Source organism: Corapipo altera, unplaced genomic scaffold (assembly GCF_003945725.1).
Source record: "Corapipo altera isolate COAL_440 unplaced genomic scaffold, ASM394572v1 22b, whole genome shotgun sequence".
Lineage (NCBI taxonomy): Eukaryota > Metazoa > Chordata > Aves > Passeriformes > Pipridae > Corapipo > Corapipo altera.
The window spans coordinates 3,711,772-3,728,759 of NW_020884876.1; the positions used below are offsets into that span (position 1 = coordinate 3,711,772).

At 35.9% G+C, this 16,988-nt stretch overlaps 1 protein-coding gene across 3 annotated transcripts in view; it reads right to left on the reverse strand.

Annotated features, from left to right (window-relative positions):
* Positions 1–16,988, reverse strand: part of DLC1 (DLC1 Rho GTPase activating protein) — a 261,325-nt gene that overhangs the window by 203,508 nt on the left and 40,829 nt on the right. For all 3 annotated transcript variants that reach the window (XM_027635751.1, XM_027635750.1, XM_027635749.1), the window contains exon 2: positions 5,766–6,930. In XM_027635751.1, the coding sequence (XP_027491552.1) occupies positions 5,766–6,821 (1,056 nt within the window). In that variant the 5' untranslated portion in view covers positions 6,822–6,930. The remainder of the gene's footprint in view (positions 1–5,765; positions 6,931–16,988) is intronic.

A 16,988-nucleotide genomic window follows, 5' to 3' on the forward strand; every position in this document is an offset into this window, starting at 1 on the left:
ACCTCTTGCAATGCAACACCAAAAAGCCTACATAGTACTACTTATGTAGCAATATTTTAGACTGGATCCCTATTAAACCAGTCTCTATAAAATAAAAACAACAAAAGCACACTAAAAGTCTTAAAAGGTAAATTAAAAATGGTTATGAAACAAATAATTAACCATTAAATTATCCCAATTTAACAAAGACTGAACTGAGGTAAAGGGAGATTAACACTTCAGAAAGACATACTTGTGTCAGAGCTGGAAACTTGGTCTCCAGTATATTAACACCATTGAAATAGGAAAAATACCTAAAATGTGGGATACTATTGTTCACAACAAGCTCACATCACTTTTAAAATGCTCAGTTGAAAAGGATTATGCAACATGAATAGAAGAGATGGCATGGAAAAAGTTGCGAAGAAACAATTCCAGTAAAACAGGTAGCTCTTATGGCTTTTTGGGAAGCTTTTCTACTATCTCTCCCAGGTACCTCAGTGGGAACCAGCAGGTAAAACTCCACAGGTTTAATGTGAAATCAATTTACAGGGTGATACAAGCAGAAGCTCCTGGAAGAACCTAACTTTCTAACTTGACATAAAATGCATAGTCTTGGCATTGTAAAAGAGAATTTAATTCCAATCGTAACGGAAGAGAGGCAGCCTTCATGTCTCACGTACACATGTAATACTCAAGGAGCAAATGCAGATGGAAAGGTCTGAATTCAAGTAAGGAATTTTTTTGTTTTCTCAGATTAGTATAATTATAATTGATGAAATAAAGAATTAAATTTTATTGCAACAGTACGGGAAATGTAAAACAACATTTTAAAAACTCACAGCTTTCCTATGGGGAAAAAGCACTGTTCCAAAGACCTGTGTCATCCCAGTTTACCTGCTACCCAGCTTTCTTTTGACATTTACTGCAATTCTTCTGATAATCTTGTTCTTAAATTAATTTTCATCTCTTTGACAGTGGAAGCTGCTGTTATTAGCTATGCCCCTAAATATCCTTTGCAAAGCACACAGCATTTGATCTAGAAATCTTAATTAAAATAATAGTAAGAATAGTGAGCATTAGGAATAGCACTGACTTATATTCTTTGGTCTTGCAAGAATGACTTTGAGATAACATCAATTGTTTGAAACTGGAAAGCTACTAAGCAGGCCACCATGAAGAACTGCAAGTGGTAAATATTAAAAGCAAAAGCCTCATAAGAGAGAGATGAGGAATTTGTACACCAAAAAGGGCTGATTACAGAGTAACATTTTTTTTCTTATATGTTTACAATCTGAAATATAAAACATAGGACATGAAAAATATTTAATTATTGCCATAAAAGACAGATTTTCAGTAAACTTGTTTACTTGCAAGTGTAGAGGCATGCAAGTGTAAATATCCAAACTAAGAAAACAGTTGATCAGGTAACGAACAATTTTCATATGTAGTTGTTCATTTGTGTATATTAATTCAGTTGTTTTTCTTCTGACATTCAGATATTGAACTATATTGTATTCAAAGCAGTCCATATACATGTGAGGAAAGTCTCCTGCGTTTACTCTGGATCAAATCAGAACATACTTCTTGTAGGTTTGTGTACATTGACTGAAAACATCTGTTTATCTTTTCACAATTCCCCTCTCCCCCTCAAACTTTTGGTACTAGCTTGTGGATTTAATTTTGGTTTTAAATATTAACTACAATTTCCTGAGCCTTATTAAAAAACCTATTAATAGCAATTCTTCCCTGTTGCATGCAGAACGATTTTCAATCCTTCATCTCCACCTCTCCTTAAACACAGGGATATTATAATTCCCTATGCATTGAACCCAGTGCTAATTCCCATTATATATGGTGGTTTTGTTGCTTCTTTTTTTCCCCCCACAGTCATAAGTCACTCTGCATTTTATTAAACATAACAGGTAATATAACATTATCCTACAGGACAGAGAAGTGAACAGTCACAGTTGTTTCTGTAGCTGTTTTCTTCACATTTGAATGATCTCTAGAAATAAAATCTAAGGGAGAGTGTGGAAGAACAATGAAATATAGGGAACAAGCCAAAATTTCTTTTGTAGGCGGAATTTATTGACGTTTTACTTTTTTTTTAAACGTCATGGATTTTTACTCAAAATGTTCAGAGTGATACTTCACAATGATGACTTTCTATACCTTTACTGATCCATCATTCAAAAGAGCTGTGTTAGCCTTGTTTTAAAAATTGCATCTACAAAATGCTTATTATCACTGACTGCAACACTGCAGGTGTGTTTGTGTTTGGGAAGTGAGTGATGAGAATGTACTGTGAAACTGTATGCCTCAATCCACCTTTTTTTGCTGATGCTGAATAAAGTAGCTTTTTTGTGATGTAAAAGAACTGAAATTAATGCATTAGAGTTCTGCTTAATTTGTGCACCTACTCAACATGCCCCAGCAAGGATTTTTCTGGCTTTGCCTAAGCTTCATGAGATAAGCAGCTTAGAGAATGCATAAAATGAGGCACATGCAATAATTTGAAAGCATGTTTAGAAAATTATGGCCATTTTCTTCCATTTTGAAATCAGTGTATAGTAATTAAATACTCTCCTTTTGTTGTATTCTCTTAATAGTTGATACTCTTCTGGTTTTGTATAATATTGTTCTCTAAAAGCTCTTTTGCCTTATACATATGAACAAAAATGTGAGCTGTTGCAACACCTCTAGCATTACAGCTTGCTTATTATTTCCAAAGATTATTCCAATATTTGGAAATTCAGAATGCACAATTCTCAAGTGAAGTGACTGTTTTAAAATTTATTTAAGCCAGAAAAGCATACAGAAGGGTCTAGTTGTTGTACCCACATATAGTTAATCCATTTATGCTTCTGCTACTCTGAATCATTAATAACCATCAACTTCATGTTGTGGATAAACTGAATTGATTATCAGTCAACACAGAAACAGGAAAGCTTGATTACTGTGTATCTTTAAATTAGACCTAACATCATTAACTTCTCACAATTAAATTCAGGTCCTTCCTATTTCCGAGCCTTAGGAAGTCTTTCTGAGAAAGCAAAGGAAAAGAGATGCTGTGTATCAACCATCTGAACTCTGGTGACTTGAGGAAGCAAAGAATGCTGCAGCAGCTGGACATGTTTGAAAAAAGCATCTTCAGTGTCAGTATATCCATCATGACTAAAGCAATTTACTGATATGGAGGTAGTGCTGGTCAAAGATGCTAAACTTTAAGCCCTTAAGCCCTCAAATCTGCATCTGTCTGCAGAGCAAGCATAGCAATTCCACACAGTCTCTCACCTCAGCTTCAGTTTGGAGACAGCTGATCTAAAGATAAGAGGGAAGGTCATGCTCTATTGCCACAATTAAAAGCACTTTAAAATATGTTAATGAGGAACAGATTTTCAGAAGAATTTATTACCAGAAAGAGCAGAATGGTGTCTACTCTAAGGTCCTAAGTTCTTAACTGTAATAGAAGTGTCTAAAGATCAGCACCTTTCTATGATCACCCAAGGTGCTACCTTGAGATTTAGGTGCCCAAATACCTTCAGCAATTCATCTCCATGTGCCTTGTCCCATATTCTGACTTTCATGGGCACATATTTATATGCAACTATAATTGACACCGAGCATTAATCAGACAGTGCTGTGTTTTAGGCTTTAACTGCACTGTTTGAACTGCTGACCTTGAGAGAAATGGTTTTATATGCCATACCCAATCCCTTAAGTCTTCCTGTCACTGCAAAGCAAATACTTGGCTTTTATGGACGGATTCAGTTTCAAGTCTAGTTTTTCTAATGTTTTCTTAAAATTACAGAAGTGGCTTTGAGGAGAAGTTTATAAACATAGACACATTTTTCATTGCACACTATTACCAACACAGACAGACTTTTGTAAAATAGTGCATGGTTAGACATAAGTGATAAAATCCCATATGCAGGAATGCTGTTTGTAAAAGTCCCATACCACAAAGGATAGCAGATCATATCTTTTCCTGTTTGCCATACGTTTCACAGTGACTAGCAAAGATTTCTTTAACCAAAGGGGTATGAGGTCTCCTTCAGGTTTACAGACTCCAATCCCTTTTACACTACACAACTTCACAGTTGTTGCAGTCACGTAATGCCCAACTTTCCTTGAAGCAACTCCTTGTTTTGCTCCTTTTTATGCTAATATCCTTTCTTAGTTTTTCTCACCATTAATCTCACTAGAATGTTTATATTCTGTCTTTTAAAATATTTAATGGCACAAACACAAATATGTGTTTGAGAATGTGACATACATTCTCAAATATTCTCATAAACATATATTTAAAAGATGAGTACGTGACCTCAAAACAAAATACGAGATACTAGTATGATCAAAGCTATTAAAAAAATATAGCATGCTAACAATATGAAATGTCTACATGGACATCAGCAACTATACTTAATATAATTGTTTTTACTTTTATACTTAAAAAAAAGAAAATGAAATGCTAAAGTAGACCAGCTGAAAATATGGTTATAATAGTCAATTAGTTCTCAAATATTATGTCAATTTGGTTAATTTTCTGTTTTTAAACTTGAATCATTTTCTACAGATACATAAGTTTAGCATGTCTGGTACTGCCAGACAGGTTTCTGTTTCTTAATTGTAACTCTGAGCCATACTTAATGTGAGATCAGTTGAGCAGTTGCTGCATTGACTGTGATTGCATGAACTAAAAAGGAAGACTGGCTTTGAGGGCTTCTGAAACCTTTTGAAAAAGTTGCTTGTAGCTTCTGACCATATCAATCTAGTGTTAATATTACCAAAGGGTCAACACAAGGAAGCAATGGCCAGCAGCTCAGGATGCTATGTTGGTACAGAGTACTTTAGATATGTAAATTTGTGCTTTAGTGAAACAGCTACTGAGGCACTGTACCTGATAGAAGAAAACCCACACAATTAATAGAAACCATATTTATTAAAAAAAGAAAACACACACACAAAAAAAAAAGCCAGTGAAAAGAGGCTGGATGATGTTAAATGTAAAAAGGCAGAGAGAAGTAAACAATTACAAATTGGTTATTAGCTAAAAAAAGCAGCATAGCTGGAAAAGCCAGACTTCAAGATGAATTCCATAGTGCCACAGTCAGCACGTTTCCTTCTATTAAAGCCAATAGGAGTTTTATTGCCAGAGAATCTGCCCATTACAGTTTTGTAATGATACCCTTCCTTATTTTGTAGAGACAGTGAAACTCTCTTGTTGCTTTAAAATTACAAAACATTATTCCAAAATCAGCAATACTTGTTTTTGCAAGAACATAAGCTCATGGGGCTGAGCTAAAAAACAAAGAACTACTGCAAAATGTTTCTGCTCCTTTTTTTCCCTTTTAAAGTTTTGTTGCACTTTTTCCCTGTTCTCTTTTTTCAATAAGGCTTCCAAACTCCTGGACACAATTTGTTTCCTAAGAGGAAACAGATAATGACACCTGATAGCAGCAGAAAACCAAAAATAAAACCAAACCCATAGAAGACACTTACATCCTTGAATGGCATGTATGAAGCATACAAAATTATATATGTTAAGTGAATATAAGGCACCATACAAGTTTATAACTCAGCCACTTTTAGATCTTAAAAAGAGCTCCTAAAATTTAGTTGTTGTATAGACATAGGTGTCTTGAAACAGTTTGAATTTGATAAATTGATGAAACAAAGCTGAAAATCACTTTTTCTCTGCAGTGAATTAGGCACAGTATCATCGTCATAAGAAATTGGGAGAAAACATTCAAAAAAATGTCTGCAGCCTATAAGTATCCTACCTTTCTTTTGCGCAGTTTCACTTGACTGTCTGAATATTCTTGTGTGGTCAAATGATTCCTTACATGTAAACACTGAATGTCTTCTGCTGAACTGACATTTGAAAGGCATTTGTTTTCAGGGGCCACTTGAGGTTCTGTGAAACCTCTTTCATCCAGACCATTTTCCACTGCTGGGATGTGAGAGCAAGGAGGAGATTGCATAAGACAGCTGCTGGATTCCGCTGCTGAACAGAGCTGTCTATCACTACTGGTACATGATTCAGAAGAAATCCCACTCTCTACCACATTGCACTCAGACTTTCCAAGCCCGTCTTTGAAAGCATCAGATTTCCGGCGCTGTTGTGCAATTACAGCAGTATGAAGCAGCTGCTTCCCAGGCATAATAATTTCTTTCACATTTGGAGAATTAAAACAATTTTCTTTCTCTACATCTACTACTTCATTTAAGCCTTCATAATTACAAAGCTCCAGGCTTTGGCCAATACTGCCAAAAACATCATCTTTTTTCATCTCCTCTTTATGAACTGTGTCACAGCCAGGTTCCTCACTTATATCTCCAATTATGTCAGATGATTCAGCTGCCTTGTTACCCTCCGTTATTGGTACCATCTGTGCTAAGGACCCTGCTCCATTTAAACTCTGCCCTTCATCTTTTGGTTCACTTCCTACAGCAGTGATGTGGTAATTAACACTATCCAGGTTGAGTGCTGAATAGTCATCATCATCATCAGACACATGAACTAGGGTTTCTGTGCTGGCCTCCAGAAAATGCTCCTCATCCTCATGGTTATCATTTTCATCCACCTCCTTTGAAACATTTCCCAGCTGCTTTTCAGGGCAGCCGGTCATCTCTCCACTGTAGCAGCACTCCGGAAAGGAAGTACACTTTTCTTTCCGATCCACACTCAAAACCTCATCTTTTTCCATACTTGTCTGCAAGTTATCAGCTACAAGTCCGTGACAACATGCTGTATTATACTCCACAGACTCCAGAGCCAATCCCATCCACTGGGTCACATGCTCTTCCCAGCTTTTCTTTCTGATTGCTAGAGACATGTCATAATAGTTCAGCAGCAGGCTGCAGTGTACCTTCCACAGAGGACCAGAGATGTCATGGCTGCTGTGCACTGCTCCAGAGGTAGAGAGTGTTTCATCATTTCAACATCTGCAAGAAATAAAAAAAAGCCTGTGTCTTTGAATCAACTCCAAATAAAGAGAAAATAAAAGGGAAGGAACAGTTTAAACAAAAGTCTAAAACAAGATAAGACTGTGAGACCAGAAAAAATTGAATTTAAATGACTATTTTGTTTAAAGTTTAATACTTTTGATACAAAACTTGACAGCACTCATAATTCAGTATAACTTTTTTTTTATGATTACTTTCCAGTATCAAGTAAACAAAAATGGTATAAACAGGCACATGAATAAGCAAGCAGCTCCAGAGACAAAATTTGATAACAAGCTTGTCTTAACTGTATCTGTCATAAGCTACTAATTTCGATGGATATAAATGGCATTAGATCTTACGGTTGGCTTGCACACAAAGTTACTTTTATTTCTTCCTCATCCACAGATATCGGTGGAGTGCAAAATTCTGGCTATTTCCCAAAGAGGTAGAGCAGAACTTCATGGTTATTCTGAATTTATAAAAGTTATAAACCACTTGTCTTCTGAGTATCTTTGGCCCATTCAGTGGCTCTCATTTTTATTGTTATTTTTCATTCTCTTCAGGACAAGCTGTAAGTACAAATGTTACGTGCAAATGCAGAGGCAATCAGTTTTTGTATACTAATAAAAAATAAAATCATAAAATCATAAGATAGTTTGGGTTGGAAGGCTCTTTTAAAGGTCATCTAGTCCTACCCCTCAAAATACAACCCTAGAAAACCTAATTTAAACCTTTGGTATATTTCCTTACCTCAAATACATTATAAAACTGAAAAAAACCCTACCTTCTAGTGTAAGGCAAAAAGAAAACTCTTATTTAGGGCAGGACTCTCCAGAAGGTAGCTTGTGAGACAGTGTGGTTGGCTGTAGCTTTGCTACTTACCTGGACTGCCTAGCTCTGCCAGAGCCCACTGTCCCTGCTTGGTTTTCTATGTGGGTAATTTGCACTGACTGCTGTATTAGGTATTCTGGGTGATGGTATTTGAGATACATTAATCTTGTGTCATTGCATGTATATATTAGCACAAAGAAAATATCTCAATTTATGCATTATAAAATATAATTAACAAGTTTGTTGTCAAAGAAGAAAACAAAACTTCTGGCTCACAAAACATTAGAAGTTCAAGGAGCAGGTGCTTCTACTTTTCACTCTCTACATAAGAACTGTCAGCACTTAGCATGGATGTGCTTATTGATTTCAGCAATAAAGAAGATTAAGTACTGAGTTTGTTCTGGGTCGTTTCAGTCCACTAAGGTAAATTCTGATTGCCCACCAGGCCACAAAGCTGTCTTGACAAATCACATGCCTGAAGGTATAGAAGTATTCATCTCGAAAGAAATGCAGAATTATGCCTGTGCAACTGAACCTCCGTAAATTATGTCTTGACAAACTGGCTTTCAGGATAGACTTGTACACGCTCCTAGATCTTTAACCTCCTTTTAGGATGGCAAGCTTCATTTCACATTCACATTTTCCAACTCTGTGGAGACTCTGCTTAAAAAGAACATATATTCATAGGGCAAGAGAATTCCATGCAGAAGTCATTAGTGTGTGGGAGGCTGAGTAAAACGGAAAATAACACACAGAGCCAGGCCAAAAAAATTATCTGCTTTCAGAGGCAAAATTTAGTAGTAAGAAATTAATACAATTTTATAATTCTGTCTTCTTTGCTGGTCAGATATGAGAGTAAGCCTAAATATCAAAATCTGAAGTCAAATTATTGTATGAATTTGCAGCACATTTGCATTCTTATTCTGGCTTCAATTCATCTTATACTCTCCTGCTATTTCTAAGTGTGTGTGGTCCAAAATTACCACAGAGTGCAAAATCAATACTGAGAATACTTTTAACTTCTGCTGCATCTTTTTCTGATGAGCACTAAAGCTCCTCAAAACCAATTAAATTAGTTTTACAACCACCACTATATTTTGTTTTGACCTTTGAAAAGAGCCATGTTTACTAGAAGGGGCTCAATGATTTTTACTGTCCTTCATGAGCAAAGTTTGGAGTTGCACCTGGATGCAAATCATTTGCAGCTTCCATCTCTCTTCCCTCTCAACCAAGAAAAGACCCTAGTAATATTAAGGGTAAAAAGCTAAAAAATACAACTTCCCAGTGACATACATGCATCCACCTACCTAAGATTTAGGCTGCTTTTAATGTGCAGAAGGCAGGCTCTCAGAGAGTTAATGGGTGTGTGTTAATCTTGCTGCTGCGAAATGCAGTTACACGTGTGCAGAAAGGGGAGAACAGATCCCTTACTGTTATTCATTTTTTTAATGTGGAGAGTTATATTTCATGGAGACTGAAAAACAAATAAATTTTACTTTAGAACCCTTCTGTTTTACTCACACTATCACTAGTTTTGGCTGCCTCATAGACGGCAGAAAAATGATTAAAGAAAAGAATATAAAATAATTTGCTTGAAATGCAAGACAAGGGTATGACAATGGTGCTAACTGTCATATTATTCTAATTATTGTCACAATATTTCTAACATATGAGCATATATAAGCACTAAATATGAAAAATCTACTGTACATACACCCCCTCTCCAAACAGCTTCACCTACCGGTTCCTGAAATCCCATCATTTCCAAGGCACATGAAGGAGCCCATAGTGTGGTGGAAGCCTACTCTTCTTCCACTCCCTCTCCACTCCTCAAAGACTGTGTTAAACAATTTAGCTTAGAAATTATTGTCCTACTCTAATTGCTTGACACTTATGGGCCAATAAGGAACTTTTTTTTTTCTACCTCTTTATTCAGGATGACTTATTTCCTTTTGCTCACATGCAGGCACATAAGTTATGCCTTGGAGGATTCACCACTCCAGACCTCTGAATGAAATTCATAACTGTTCTCTTTCCTCTTCCAGAGAACAAAGTGCACTGCCACTTTGCAAAAGAAAGCATTCCTACCTTGATCACTGCTTTTCTGCTATTGCTGCTTTTTTTTCTTGACATGCAGCATCTTTTGTCCTCTGAGAAATGCCCCTCCCAAGTCCATTTGTACTTTCACCCAAGGAAAGAAGAATCTGCCTTTCTCACTTTCTATTCTTGCCATCCCACAACTAGAAACCTTTGCATCTGATTTCTCCTGAATTTTATGACAGTCAGATGAGCCATTATCGGTGTGTTGAAGTGTTTAGCAGACCTCTTCTTCTGATCGAAGAATCTGTCAGTATACCTCCACTCAGCTGTTGCCATAATTCAGACTCATATTTTGCTTTTACTTTTCAATAGCACTAAGTTTAGTACTGCTTAGAACTATTAACTTTCTGAAAAATAAAGGTTTGAAACAAAAACATGGATGATAAAGATTTCTCCTGAATAAAATTTCTTGATCGTGTATTTGAACTAAGGAATATTGGCAACATTGATCCAATAGACAATTCTTGACCGAAGGAAATGGAATTGAGCAGTGGGTGATCACACTGCAGCAAAACCCCCTTCAAGAACCCTCTGTGATGCTTCACATTGTTTAAAAAATTAGATTTCATTTTAAATGGATTTTATAATAATTTACTGACTGTCTCCTTTCATTGTAAAACATAATGGAAATGAAAACTGGGCAAACTTTTATGCTAGCTTATTTTGGAAGCTTTGTATCTAGTCTCACAAAACTGATAGTTACTTTACAACTGATAAAAAACGAAGTGATGATGAACTGGTCAGCTCTCCTATAATTAGATTGTCTAACACTTTGCTTCAATTAAGCTTCCTGTGATTTTTTTTCTGAGAAACTCAAACTGTTTCCAGTAGGCTTTTGAAATTCAAAGAAGCATCTTTGTCTTATGAAATTCCATTCAGGTTTGGCTATGCCATGCATTTTTCAACATACCTTTTACCTCCTCTTGCTTCTCTCCTGAAGGAAACATGGTGGTCTACAAGAACTATCCTTAAACAGACCCAATACCTACTGACACCTGCGAAAGCTGCGAAAGCTGCAAAAGCTGCAGCAGGAAGACTTAGGACTTGGAGCTAGAGTGAGAATGGAAAGGGAAGGAAGGAGACTTACTCAAATATCTGTATCTGTGACTACCCAGACCTGTCAGAGCAGCTTCCCTTCCAGGGTTTAGGACAGGACACAAAAACATTCCACTTACAAGAGTGGGGAGGCAGAGGCACATAACCAGGGCTCTCTGGTCCTCCATCTCCTCTCTCAGCCTTCCAGGACACCGGAGTGGAGCCCACTCTGTTTTTCCCAGAGTGGAAGAAAGAAGCAAGGACAGAAACATGAAGACATTCAGCAGTATCAGCCACCACACAAGCTGAGACAGTGAACTCCATCCCATTAGGATGGAAGGGCTATGGCAAAAGCAAAAGCAGGCATAAGTAAGACAGTGCTATGCAAGAGGACGCATTGGAGGCATCCACAGATGGCCAAAGCAAGGACTGCCACTGACCCAAGTGTGACATCTCTGCTGCCTTCACCAATTCCACCATACTGACAATTCATTGAACTATATGCGACCTCCCTGTTGGAATAAATAGACAAGTTTTGGAAGGGACAAAGTTGCAGAGAACACGGGAGAGTTTATGAAGTCTAAGTGGCAGGAAAGTTTCTGAGAGGGCAGCCCAGGCAGTAAAGTCCCACCATCATGCCAGGGGAATTACATTTTTGCTAATGCTTTGCATGGGATGAAAATCTTTTCAGTTTAAATAAAACAAAAAAAAAAAAAAGAAGAAATTAATTAGGCAAAGCATTAGCTTACAAACTGAAAAGAAGATGAAAGACTGTTTCATTGTATTTTTTACATAGCAGGCACATGTAAGCAATGGAGATCAAGAAGAAATATTTATTTTGTTACCATTATTTTATCTTCATTGGTCTGTGACCCCAGTCAGCAAACTTTGTTTAAGGAAGTCTAAGTGAACGGGGTCTGTTTGCTATAAACTCATGTCCCATCTTCCTGGTCTGGCTTACATACAGTTCTTTCAGTAATGCCATACCAATCTCTGAGAGAGAATGTTGTTTACAAATAATTTGAGATAAAACATAAGCCTCTAGGTCTTCACTCAGCTATTTATTTTAAAATATCTCCTGTTTTTTAAAATGTAATCCTTCATCCTCTTATTTCCTGGACACATACCACCCTCTGGATTTTACTGAAGTGGAGCATCACCTTGTCTGCAGTTTCTATATAAGCAGTAGTGCAGGCTTATAGACCTTGCTGTCCTAGAATAAAAAATATATGGATCATTTATTGTAGGATATTAATTTAGTGAGTACCAGATGCATTTCCCCTAATTTCTTTTATATATAAAAGATAATCATCTAAGACCAAACACTAAAAAATGTTTGAACTAATAACTATTTTGAAAATATTTACTACTTTATTCTAAATATCAGAAAAAGCATAGTACTCTTAGGACAAGTATGTCTTCAGAATGAAATAAAAAAATGAAATATTTTATATAAATTTTAATGATGAGATTTGCATGTGTAAGCATGCGATGCACTTATAAGATATAAATATGAGCACAGACTAGTAATACAGCTGATGCTGATTTTTGTAAAAATAAACACAAACATATGACAATAATGTCTTTTCACATGGTATTTGTCTTTTTTTTTAATGAGATCTCTTACTGCTTGTTTTCAGTCATGAATCACTGGACAGAAATAGAGGTACATTCTCTATGAAGCAGCAAAAGGTGGTAAGTAATTAATATCTCACAGAAATCCACACCCCGAGACATATTGTCTGCAAGAGAAGAGTCTGAGCTTCTGTGAAAATATGCAATGAGTACTTGATAATCTCACTTTTCAAGAAAAGCTAAGGAAGTCCCACCTACACCAAGATAAACGGGTATATTAAAACTGACTGACTCAGGTTCACCAATATATGCCTCTACTTAAAAAGGACCCAAATCAAAGCAACCCCTATAGCCATAGAGACAGTACAGCTTACTAGACACAAATCACCTAAAGTTTTTCTCTTCTGCTTCATTCTGCATGCCTTTCAGGACAAAAATTGCTGACCAGCTGTAGATCAAACAACGACATCCAAAAAAACACAGCTGATAACAACCTTCTGATAAATGTGAGGAACCGACTCATATTGAAGTATTTATTAGAAAAGACTCCAGGACAAGAAAACAAAGTGATCATGAACCAAATGTTAGAATTGAAAAACAATACTCAAAACTCTGAAAGGTACCCAAGTTACCCCCTCTGAACACAGGAACAAAAGGGGAGACACATAAAAAGAGAGAAATTTGGGGAGCTTCAAGAGGGATGTTCTTCCAAGCTAATGGCAAATGCCTTTGGAGTCAGAGATGAGCTTTACTTGAGGGAGAGCCACAGAGCCAGAAGGGATCCTGAGCAGGGACTGGAGTAGGTGTGGGTCTCTCTTTCTAGGATGAGAGACTTTTTTCAGTCTTTTCTTTCTGATCATTGAAGGGAAGGGGAAGCAGAGGGACTTCTGGCCCACAAATCCCCAACTCCTTACTAATCCTCTTGAGTAGTATCTCCACAGAATGAGAAGTTGGGAAGAACAGGGGGAATTGCTCTGCACACATAGTCTTGGAGTGCTGCAAGCAATGATTGAATGCACCAAAGTTGGTTTAAAATCAAATCATATAAAGACCACTTGGTCTTGAACTACATACTTGCAAATCTGATTTCCATATGTAGTAAACTGGCTGAAAAATCTAATTAAGAATGAAAATAAAAATTAAAAAAACCCAGACACTAAACAGAAAGTCAGAGGTGAGAATATGCAATGTATTTATTTATTTATTAATATAAAGAGGGAGATCATGAACAGATTGTGAAAGCAGCTATTAGAACATGTGCTTTTTATATTATTCAGAACAAGAAAAGTAGTGAAATTATAAAATTTGTTAATTTAACTCAAATGCAGTGGAGAGCTAGGAGATAAAATTGCACATGAAACTCTCTGTTACTAAATAAAATGGCATGCAGTGATTAAAAAAAATACTCCTAACTACAAATACATATTACAACTCTCTACGATATCTGCTACCAATCAGGAAAACAAACCCAAAACTAAGTCACTGTGGCTGGTAATCTGGAACTGAATTTCAAACTCAGTAAAAATTACAAAGAATGTAGTAAAACACGCAAAAGAGAGACTGAGCATACAGTAGTATATTAAAATAATATTTTTTAAACTCTCATGCAATAAACTGGAAACTATATGCAATTTTGGTAATTTCATTGCAGAAAGAGAAATAAAGTAGGAGAAGGTCTAGCAAAAAACAATAAAAAGGATTATAAGTATTGTATAGCTTCTGTCTGAGGAGCCATGAAATACATGACTGTTTCCTGCCTGGGAAAAAGAGGATTTAGAATCACATAAAAATCAGCAATATCATGAAGAGAGAGAACATTTATTCATTGTGCCTCATATTACAGGAACTTGCAGAAGACCAAAGGAGAAATAGAAAGCAGAAATATTAAAACAGAAAAAAGATTTTTTTTTTCTTGCTTAAGTATGTAAATAAATAGAAGCTATATGTTTAGTAAATATAAATGACATACTGCAAAAAGTTTGTTATTTCTGATGCAAGAAATACAACATAAGAAGTTAATCAAGCAATGTACCTGAAATCATTCTTCTGACTTGATAAGGATTTCCTCTTTCCTTCAAGGATCAGTTTTATCCTTTAGCAAACTATTTTCTTTTCTGCTTTACAGATTCTGACATATGCCATATATGGTCATTATAGTTTACTGCCAGTGAAAATGTGTAATATGCTCAAGGTAAAGAAAGGATGTAACATCCTTTCTTTAGAAGACAGCTAACATGTTACAAAAATTGGGATACTCTGCAGCAGTATTATAAAATCTCAATACATTAGATACCACAAAATATAAAGTCAAGTTGGCAAGTAGTTCATTCAGAGACATCCAAAGTCTTTCTTGTTTTGTGAAAATATTATTGGCTCCTAAGGTATGAGCCTAAACTTTGTCAATATGCCTAATTTATTGCTAGAAAACATAAAACATCATGGAATTGTTTTATTTTCTATTCCTCAAAAAGTAGCTGCATTACCAGTGCTCATCATCATACAAAGAAGAGCTTTTACTTGTGGCCAATGCATGATTACAGTGGATTTTAGTTTGGTTGTATTTGTATTTGGTTCATTTCCAGTGCTGAGCCTCAGATTAGCTGAACCTCTTCCTCAAGGATGAGAAAGGGGAAATGACTGGATCCAAACTGATCCACAGTTATCCAGGCTTACTAAAGATCTATATTATTTACACCCAATTTAAATATCAAATCAAAACCATTTAAACTCCAAATTTAAAATACCTAAGTTTTTGTTTTCGTCCTATTTTGAATACTTGATAAAACAGTGAAATACTCTTCTCAAGAATTTCTAGTACAATTATAGGATTTGTTATATTTTTGTTAGGGTTTTTTTAGTACATTACTATGTACGTTTAATTAGTACAATTAATACATTAATTACTAAGCATCAAAGTCTTATTAGCTCTTACACAAATCCATTTCCATCACCACAGCATCATCCCAAAGTGACAACACTATCATATTTATAATTGCCCACTAGAAAGAGAAAAGGTTTTAAACCAAAAATAATTTCTAGCATAGACTTTTCAAGAAGAAAATCAGAGCCATGATATCTATTGATTCTGATTTGTAAGTCTGCTGGTCTCCAAAATTTAGTAGTGTGAAAATTATGTATATACTGTCTTGATTTCATAATATAAATTGCTTATTTCTTTGGAATAAAGAAAAGGTGTAAAGGTTAAAGTCCTTTTTTTGCCTAGGAGGTCTTCTATATGGAAAGTTCATCACCCTTCCAATTCTTCCCCAAAATCATTTCAGCTCTCCACTCCCAGAGAAGAGAAAAGATACATAATTGGCAGATTCCTTACAACTCCTTTTATACCATGGCTTAACTATAAGCATCTTGAAAAGAAGACACGAAATGAGAAAACGCCATCCCACGAGACATGGAAACCTAGAAAACTGTGGCTATTATTTTTGGTTCTGAATTAGGGTAATAAGATCAACACCCCTTCTCTCCTCCCCCTCTCCCCGCTTTCCCCCAGAATAGAAGAAATTCCATTCGCTAACAACTCTAGTGAAAAATTTTTTAACTACATGAGGTCCTTTTGAGAACAATATAAATTAACCAGATGTATTCCTGCTGCCTTTTGGATTTAAGGTTCTAATATGGTACTTCCATTTAAAAAAATGTTGCTGTTGCTCGTTATAGCCATGAGCTATGAAATCTGCGGCACTAAGGACAATGACTTTTGGCAACTAGCCTGCTTACTGAACAGCAGGGGGCATGTTTTCATTCCTGGTGCAGACATGACTGAAAAATATTTTAGACATTATTGTGCCTATACTTTGTATATAAAGAGCTGAAAATCATTTTCTCCCATCGAGAGAGACAAATATGTTATCATTGAGAGTCTACAGAGAACGACTGCTGAGATGACTGTGCTTTTTGGTGGGAACGAGTCACTAACAGTATCATTTGAAATCCCAATTTATTGCACCTGTAAAAAAGTTCCAAGAGCAAACTGAGTAAATATTTCTGGAATGTAGCTGAAGATGTGAAAAGCAAAAATTAATCAAAATGGCTCTTTACCAGCTATCTCTTTGAAACTAGAGAGAGAAATAACATATAATCCACTCTGAGTATTTTAAATGTTTAAATGTGTTGTAAACGCACTGGAGAACCTAATTAAGTCCTCTTTCTGCATTGAAGGGAGTACAAAAATTTAATTTATTTCCCAATAAAATTATTTATCCCCAATAAAATTTATAAATTTATGCCCCAATAAATTTCCCCCCAGAAACTGGGGGGGGGGGGGGGGGGGGAAGTCTGCATTCAAACATAATACTGAAATTTACTATTTTTCATTATAATATTCTTGGTTTGGACTTTTGTACAATATCTCACCTCTTTATCTCCTTTCTCTCTGCCTCTAACAGGCATATTGTGAATATGACATAGTCAATAGACCTTCTCCACAGTATTTTCCAGAGTGCTTCAATTCCAAACTCGTCAACTGATGTCCTGATTTTACAATGATACTCTCCTAC